The sequence below is a fragment of the Naegleria fowleri genome (genome assembly GCF_008403515.1).
Source record: "Naegleria fowleri strain ATCC 30894 chromosome Unknown tig32, whole genome shotgun sequence".
NCBI lineage: Eukaryota > Heterolobosea > Eutetramitea > Acrasida > Naegleriidae > Naegleria > Naegleria fowleri.
The window spans coordinates 1-8,195 of NW_025407964.1; the positions used below are offsets into that span (position 1 = coordinate 1).

Genomic DNA, 8,195 nt, shown 5'->3' on the forward strand with positions numbered 1-8,195 from the left:
CATCATGAGCCTTTATCGTTTCCTTAGACATCAAGGATTGCGAGAGACACTTGGGGAAGTACTCGTCGTTCCTGCAATAATTAAATGTTCGGATTTTTCACTGTCAGAGTCGGTCGACAAGGATTCCACTGTATGAATCATGTCCAAGTCGTCCGAGAGTCCAGATTTTCGTCCTGTGCATCGCCATCTCTTTGTGGATCCAATGATCTAGCAGCTGCACCACTATCAAGGACTGGTTCAATAGGAGTCATATCCTTTTCGAGATCAAGTGCAGGAAGAGGAGACAATAAATCTCTCTCCAATTCTGTATTGTCAATGATCATTGGAATTGGACTTTGTTGAGGAGAGGTCAACTCATTCTTTGAGGTTGGAATCATCTGACGTTGTTGAGAATTCATAGCAGAGAATTTCTTCTTCCTTCCACCACCACTCGTGCTTCCTTTAGGAGATTGAAACGATCTAAAGGAAGAGGGCGATGAATGAACTGATCCTTGTTGTTGTTGAATATTATTCATACTATGATTGCGATGATTATTATTACTAATGTTTTGTTCTTGGTCAATGTTTCTTGTAGCGAGAGGAGTCGTGGGCTTTCTCATGAGTGGAGATGGCACCATCATCATATTCGGAGAGGATTTATGGAGAGGTAAATGTGAGTGATAGACTCCAACAGGAGGAGTCCTGAGAGGTGTCTTTTTCTTTCCGCTATGGTTAAAGTGGAAAGGAGTCTTCTTACCACTATTGGGAAGACCATTGAAGCCTTTAAAAGAAGGAGTTACAAAACAAAGAGAGGAGGAGTTGGTAATTTGATCTTTGATAAAGTTGGCACGTTTGTTCAAATCCATAAAGTATAGATCAAACCTTGTGTTCATTTCATTTACAAGTTCAGAGTATCTTTCTTCGTTTACTCTAAGAATGTCAGACAAACGAATAGGTTTTGCCTCTACTGATGATGATGAAGAGAAAGAAGAGGAGGACATTGGAGCTGACGTGAATGTTGTGGTGGTGGTGGTGCTTGTCATTGTAGAAGACATGAGAAGGAGTTGTTGTGTGGTGTGATGTGGAAGGAGAAAATCGGGGATGTGTGCCGAGGGAAGTTGGACGAATCGTGTGTGGTGTGGTAATTAGTGATTTTTTAATTGTTTTGATTTTTAAATGCGAAACGGTTATATTTTTGAAAGTTGAATTTTGGCGCCAACCATTATTTAAGGATAGAACAGCTGTACATCTAATTTTTAGAATTGATTCGATCTACCATAAGAAAACATATTACTGCATCGATTGGGGGCTTGGACTGTTTGGAGAAGAGTTGAATGATGGTGTCTGAGACTGAGTGGTATACTCTGCACATGTGAAATGGTCCAGTCGAGAGTATCCAATGAAATTTGCTCCCAAGCATGCATCAGAACTCAAGCTGGACATCCATGAATTACATTCAAGCTTGGGATTTTTCAATTTAGTTTTCCATGTTGCATTATTAAGCGTGGTAGAATAGGGTGTGACAAACTCATATTGTGTAAACATGGGACCATAAAACTTGAGCCCTGACTCGTGATCGACATACTCCAGCAGTTGGCAGGCACCCACTGCTTCCCAAAGAATCGCTCCATTGTCAACATCTGGATACCTGTGAATGTCGATAACAATTGGTTTGAAACGACCTGCATCGTCACGCTTGAAAAGAGGTTTGGATACCATCCAAAAACCTTATAATTTTGAGAGGTAGTGGCGTCTCCAAAGTTTGCCTCAAACTTTCAGGTCTTTGATTAATATTGAGAGTGTCTTTTCTGCGAAAATAATATTTGAGAGGAAGGCGGTTTCTTGTTGCGAGAGTGATTGATTTTGGCACTGCTTTTGGTGAATATTCATGAGTGTTTGAATGGTCTTGATGAAATTATCATAAAATAGGGTAGCCTCTTCGCTAATAGGCATTTTGCTGAACATTTCGTCACTTTTCAGAAGATCATGCAAGAACCGTAACAATGAAAGAAACTTGTTGAAAAATTGCACATTTCCGTCAACTAAAAACTGAATGTTCTTAAACTCAGAAGCCTCAGTATCAATATCAAAGACTTCCTTGAGTAGCATGGGTTCAATATCTGTCTCAATGTGCTGTTTAGCAAAAAGTGAGCTGTCATACTTTAAATGGGAATATGATGCAAACTGAGTGATTAGAGTTTTGAATTCATAGTTTTGGCACGAAGAAAACAAATCGTCGGATGTGAACGAGCTGAGTGACTGAATGGTTTGGAGCCACAAGTTATGGATGCTCGAAGGCATCATGCAGGATTCTAATTGTTGCAGGGAACTTCGCAACTCTCTTAATTTCGGTAATACCACATCAAAATAAGGATCTGTGTTTCGAATGAAATTCTCTGCCACGTTTTCAGCTCCAAATATTGCATATGCAAGGTCTAACACAGTTGGAATTATTCGTGGAAGTAGTCTTGTTCCTTCAGAATCAGATAACCTATCAAAAGTGACATTTGAAAATATAAAAGAATCTACAGTGAACTTTTGGCCAAATAAGCAAAAGTAAAACTTTCTTCATATCCAATTCCGTCCTGAGTTGATTTTAGAGTTGAATTGGCAATATAATTCAATCCTAATTTTTTGTTGAGAGCGTAATTTTGCATTTCTCGGACAACCTTCTCTCCATCAGGTAAAGTTAGTGTTGTATAGAGTTTGTCACCAAGCTTGTTAAGACTAATCTCGTTCTGTTCCAGACCAAAATAATCAAATAAAAATCTGGTTATTCCTTCACAATTTACAGAGTCTGCTGGACCAATCATGGTTGTAAAACAATGTTCAATTTGCGTATATTCCTTATCGAGGGAATTTGACTCGCATATGAGAAGCCATAACAACAGCATTAATGTAAATTGTCTCAAGTTTGTAAGGTCAAGATGGGTGTTTCCACACCAACTAATAAGCTTGAAATAATTATTCATATAATCTCGAATGTAGTACCAATTTGGTTGATAACGCTTAAATTCGAAAAACCTTTTTTCACCGAATATTGTAAAGAGACAACATGATGAGCTAAACTCACTCCCCGAACGCCTATGAATGAGATCAAACAAATATTGAACATCGTGAGCATTAGAGGAAAAAATACTTGTTCAACCTTGTCAACAATAAGGGAAAAGGAGAGTGTGATATAAAAATCTAGATCTACCAATCCTTGCTCCAAGAGACCTAATGGTCTAAATTCATTGGACGGTATTAATTCATTGGAGTGAGAGTTTTGTATTTGATACGCTGAAAATCGGTGCGGTATAAAGGTATGTTTCATCAACTCATATAGATTGGCAAAGAGTCGTTTGCTTTTCGGAAATAATATTTGCACTTCAATCGACTCTAAAATTGATTTGTAACTGTAGTGGAAGGCATGAAGTAAGGAATCTGTGGTAATCATCACATGATGATTGTACAAGTCTTTTTCTAATTGTTCTGTCCTGAATCGCTTAAGCAATCGGTAATACATTTCTCCGAAGGATCCGGTCATGTTTGAATAGGAACAACATGATGATCTAAACGACTGTGATGGAGAGGCCTCATTTGTGTTGTTGTTTATCGTTTGATGATGTACAGACGAGGAGTCTTGCTGTTGAGAACCATTTGGTTGTTGCATTTTTGTTTGTGGTTCGAGCCCTTAAAAAATACCGCAAGATGAACATCAGAATTGACTCTTGCATGCTCCACAGCCTGGAAAGACGTTTGGAAAGAATTGAACAACAAGCGAATTACATTTCAGCTACCCTCAAACAATTAAACGCCAAACTTAATGAATATATACGAAATGAAGAGAACAGAAATTGCGAAGAAAAGGCACGGAAGCCATTAGATCATTCGCATCACTTGTTACAATCTTTACAACATCATCTATGTGACGCAATCACCTTTAGAGAAAATCCATCAGTTGAGAAAACTAACGATCCACCAGTTGAGAAAGATGAGAATACATTATCAACATTGAATCAACCAACTCCATCAAAACAAGAAAAAGAATACAAGCCAAAGAACAAACCTCGCAAAACAAGAAGGACCACACAAGCTAAAAACAATCATCCACCGACAAAGCCAAGCCAAAAAGAAAAACAAAGCAAAAGAACAAACTTCACAATCATACTAATCATGGACAAAAGGCAAGATACTATATTTGTATTATGATGATCAGTGCTATCAACAATTCGATAAGAAACGTGTAATGAATGTAAGAACAAGAAAGAAGCATCTCACCTTATATTGGATCCAAGACTGCTCTCCGCCCTTCAACATTATTAATTGTTGTGACTTAGAACTTTGAAGACAATGCTGGTAATCGATACATATCATTATTAACATATCATATCCATCAACACTATATATACCTATTCATGACCTTTTACAATAATTGACGACTCAACCTTACAAACCAACGAAACCATATGCATTAACAGACAAAACACTGCTTTATTTTTGCCTTCTGTTTGAATCATGGACTCAACCCATGTTAACAGTTGCTCAACACAAGCATGTAATCTGTTAATATTTGATATATCCTGTTAAAAACATTCGACATTCAGAAGTAGTATCTAAACGAAAATGAAGTCCAATGTTGTTTTATGACAAGTATTGAGGCACCGAAGGGCCAATAAACAATATTTAATTTTTGTTTCTGGTTGGTTTGGTTGTACTTGTAAATATTACTACTTTTGAAACGTATCGAATATGGAAAAAATCGAGATCGCTTGTCAACATATGATGATGATGTGTTAAATCATGTGTATTGATAATTTCTGATCGATTGGCTGTCTACACACTGGGCATTGATTCACAGAATTGGAACAACTTTCACACGTGCACAAATGACGACAGGAAGGAACAAGATCTTTTTCTTCTCAACCAAACAAATGGTGCATAGTACCTCCTCCGAGGCTCTCTCTCTAATTGAAGATCATGAATATGTTTGAGATTTGATTCCATCTGAGTTTTCATGTTTTGCAATGTTGTGAGTGGAAGGAGTGACAGTTCGTCTTTGCTGATCTGAACTCTCTTTTCTGGGTGCTGAGCTTCTTCCACAAGAGTCTTTTGAGTTTTTCAAGTTCTTGTATTTGCTCGTTGTGCTGTTTTTCATGTTTTTGAAGAGAGTCTTTCAAGGTGAAATTTGCAATTTGCAATTGCTCTTTTTCCTTCTTCAAAGTTTGTACCTGTTGGTAGAGTGCACTGTTTGCGGAATTCTTTGTTTTGATTGTGCTTATGAGCTTTGTGAAATCTTGTTGAAATTGTAATATCAAATTTTGATCCTCCTTCGTCATGTGGCCCTCATGATCAAGATTTGAAACTTCAGCTGAGAGGCCAGTTTGATGAGAAGCTGACATCACTTTGGAACTGGATGAGGCTACTGAGACATCTTCTAAATGACCATCTGTTAAAGAGCTACTTGTGCAAAGCTTTCTATCCTGTTTCTCTGGTAAGAAATGAAAAACGTCTCGCGACAAGTATCGAAAATATTGTGGCTCTGTCACTACTTGAAACGATGAGACCTCTGTATTGGTTGAAATAGAGGCCCACAAATTCATAAACTTGTTAAATGGCCTCTTTGACGAATGTGGGCAGAATTGTCCATTCTTTGCCAAGTATACCTCATTGTTATACCACAATAAGCTCACACAATCTCCTTTTTCAAACTTTACGAATATTTTCTGGCTGTATCCAGATCCGTGTGAGTCATAAATTATGCCATCGTCCGCATGATAACCGATCGAATGTTTGTCCCATCCAACCATTCCTTGTTCTTCAAAATAGGGTGGAGCTAGTCCAAATCCAAACACTGGATGATCCATAGGACAATCTAAAATTCTAACTTCATAATAAAATAAGAAATTACAATTGTTTTGAAAAGGTGCAGAATAGATGGTGGCACTTGATGAATGCGTGTTGATCAGGTGATGATCTAGGCAGTCAGTGCTTTCCGAAATCCACTGTATTGGATACAGAGGAAATTGAAGTAAATATCTGGACTTGACATCTTTAAGAGAAAAGTTATTAATGATTTTCCACACCGATCCTTCTTTCTCGGAAGATGATAAATCATCATCAGCATTGCGATCCAAGCCATAAGAGTGGAACATTTTTTTCTCTTGATCGCGCTTTCTCACCTTTACAAAAGCAAACCTTTATTGAAATCAAACTTTTGAACAATTGCAACGAATCGAGAATGCTGTTCAGCAAGCTTCGTTCAACAGTGGAAGCCATAGGAAAGGACCCAACGCATAAGGTGCTCAGAAATATATTCTATTTGTTGTAAGGAATCGAAGAAGAATATTTCTTGCAGTCTCACTGTTCTTTCTTAGTTTCAAACGAAGGAAGTAAGACGCCCTTGCGGTTTCTTCAAAGCAGAGTTTCTTGTGCAAATTATTGACAAGATAGAATTCTTCTTCCAGCTTGGGTATCACCAGAGCCCATTTGGCGGCCATACAATTTGAGGCCAAAAACACCTCAAGATTAAAATGGATATTCTAAAGTTTGTCCTCCTATTTCTTCGCATTCGCACAAACACAGGAGCCCCTGTTTCAACCCAAATTCGAATGCTCAAGTTTTAACTCGATCATAATCTCTTTTCGTTTGGCACGAAATTGTGCTGCGTGCGCATTTTCAAGCTTCTATTGGGAAAGAGAAAGAATTTTCCTGAATCATTCGAAAATGCAAAGAAAAAAATTATCCAGTTGCGATACTCTCATCGATTCTCATTCTCATCATGATCAACAATAGCACCACGAGTAATGCCCTCCGACAAGCCTTGTGTGTTGGAGGAACCTCAGGCATTGGCAGAGGAATGGCCATGAAATTCGCCCAAGAAAAGATCAATGTGGTCATTATGGGACGAAATGAAAAGGTCGGAAAGGAAATTGTTTCGGAAATGAAACAATTGAATCCCGAAGGAACGTATGAAATGATGGTCTGTGACGCCTCCTCAATGAAGGAAATTGTGAAAGCGTGTGAGGAATTTAAAAAGAAGCACTCACGATTGGATTATGTCGTTCTCTCTCAAGGTATTGCCACTACCGAAGGAAGGAAGGAAACGCCAGAAGGCATTGATACCAAATTAGCACTTCATTACTATGGAAGAGTTATGTTTATCAAACAATTGAACGACTTGCTCAGAGAAACTTCGAAACATACGGATGTGAGAGTATTAAATGTGTTCAGCGCTGGTGTTCATAAAGCTTACACCAATGTGAATGATTTAGAATTGAAAAACGATTATTCCTTGCTAAATGCAGCAAATGCTGCTGGTTTTTATAATGATTTGGCAATGGATCAATTTTCAAGAGAACCAGGAAATGAAAATATTTCCTTCATTCATGCTGCACCAGGTAAGTCAATTGACAACCAGGTTGTCGATGACATTTGTCCAATTTGATTTTCCAAATATTCCAATACGTTTATGAAAATTATCATTTTGATGTACCACAACATGAAGGATTTGTGGCAACCAACTGGGGAACAGAATTACCAACACTTCTTCGATGGGGTACACGATTCGCTCAATTATTTGCATCCTCAACAGAGACATGTGCTGAAAACATGATGAAGGGATTGACAAGCGATGCAATGAGAAGAGGATTTCACCTGATGAATCCAAAGGGAGAGAAATTGGGAAAGTCACTTCTTCACATAATGACGTTTTCAGACAAGCTGTTTGGAAGCATACCAACGAATTGTTGAATCAGGCACTCTCAAAATAATCATTCCTGTTCTGTTTCAACAATTTCAGGCTGTAAAAATTTATATGCTGTTAGTATTCAGATAAACTATAAATATTCATTGCTAAAACCTCCTTTTCTTTGGATACTTTCCTTCTTGAATGGAAAATGGTGGAAGAATTGAATACAGAATTCCTGCTTCCCAAAATCAAAATCTCAAAAGAATTTTTCACTCCAAAGAATTCCATGAACCAGAAAAATGAATTTTTTTTTTTAGAATTTCAACAAAAAATGCAGCCTTTCCGTCCTGTCAATCCACCATCTACACTCATTCCACCACAACAACCACAACAACAACCACAACAACCACAACAACCATCCTTGCAACAACAACCCATCAATCCGCCGCTGGTATCAAATCCATTCGGTATACCACTCCAACAACCATCTTTGCAACAACAACAACCTACTTTCAAGCTTCAGACTCTCGGAGAGCTCGTAGAG

General features: G+C 38.0%; 7 protein-coding genes across 7 annotated transcripts in view; 3 read left to right on the forward strand and 4 right to left on the reverse strand.

Moving 5' to 3' along the window:
• Positions 1-137: 137 nt before the first annotated feature.
• On the reverse strand, positions 138-1,022 carry FDP41_002950 (uncharacterized protein; the record flags this gene model as incomplete). The annotated part of the gene is made up of 1 exon (XM_044706201.1): positions 138-1,022. One exon carries the CDS (start codon positions 1,020-1,022, stop codon positions 138-140), a length of 885 nt encoding a protein of 294 aa, XP_044562708.1.
• Positions 1,023-1,269: 247 nt separating this feature from the next.
• Positions 1,270-1,698, reverse strand: FDP41_002951 (uncharacterized protein; the record flags this gene model as incomplete). The annotated part of the gene is made up of 1 exon (XM_044706202.1): positions 1,270-1,698. The coding sequence occupies one exon, from the start codon at positions 1,696-1,698 to the stop codon at positions 1,270-1,272; it is 429 nt and encodes a 142-aa protein (XP_044562709.1).
• A 48-nt stretch (positions 1,699-1,746) lies between these two features.
• On the reverse strand, positions 1,747-3,634 carry FDP41_002952 (uncharacterized protein; the record flags this gene model as incomplete). The annotated part of the gene is made up of 3 exons (XM_044706203.1): positions 1,747-2,446; positions 2,509-2,933; positions 3,179-3,634. The coding sequence occupies 3 exons, from the start codon at positions 3,632-3,634 to the stop codon at positions 1,747-1,749; spliced, it is 1,581 nt and encodes a 526-aa protein (XP_044562710.1).
• A 38-nt stretch (positions 3,635-3,672) lies between these two features.
• FDP41_002953 (uncharacterized protein) lies at positions 3,673-4,173 on the forward strand (the record flags this gene model as incomplete). Its single annotated transcript, XM_044706204.1, has 1 exon — positions 3,673-4,173. The coding sequence occupies one exon, from the start codon at positions 3,673-3,675 to the stop codon at positions 4,171-4,173; it is 501 nt and encodes a 166-aa protein (XP_044562711.1).
• Positions 4,174-4,976: 803 nt separating this feature from the next.
• On the reverse strand, positions 4,977-6,116 carry FDP41_002954 (uncharacterized protein; the record flags this gene model as incomplete). Its single annotated transcript, XM_044706205.1, has 1 exon — positions 4,977-6,116. One exon carries the CDS (start codon positions 6,114-6,116, stop codon positions 4,977-4,979), a length of 1,140 nt encoding a protein of 379 aa, XP_044562712.1.
• A 626-nt stretch (positions 6,117-6,742) lies between these two features.
• FDP41_002955 (uncharacterized protein) lies at positions 6,743-7,713 on the forward strand (the record flags this gene model as incomplete). Its single annotated transcript, XM_044706206.1, has 2 exons — positions 6,743-7,361; positions 7,469-7,713. 2 exons carry the CDS (start codon positions 6,743-6,745, stop codon positions 7,711-7,713), a joined length of 864 nt encoding a protein of 287 aa, XP_044562713.1.
• Positions 7,714-7,982: 269 nt separating this feature from the next.
• Positions 7,983-8,195, forward strand: part of FDP41_002956 (uncharacterized protein) — a gene marked incomplete at both ends in the record, with an annotated part of 1,181 nt that continues 968 nt past the window's right edge. The window contains one exon of the mRNA XM_044706207.1: positions 7,983-8,195. This exon is cut by the window's right edge and continues 46 nt beyond it. Coding sequence (XP_044562714.1) covers positions 7,983-8,195 — 213 coding nt within the window.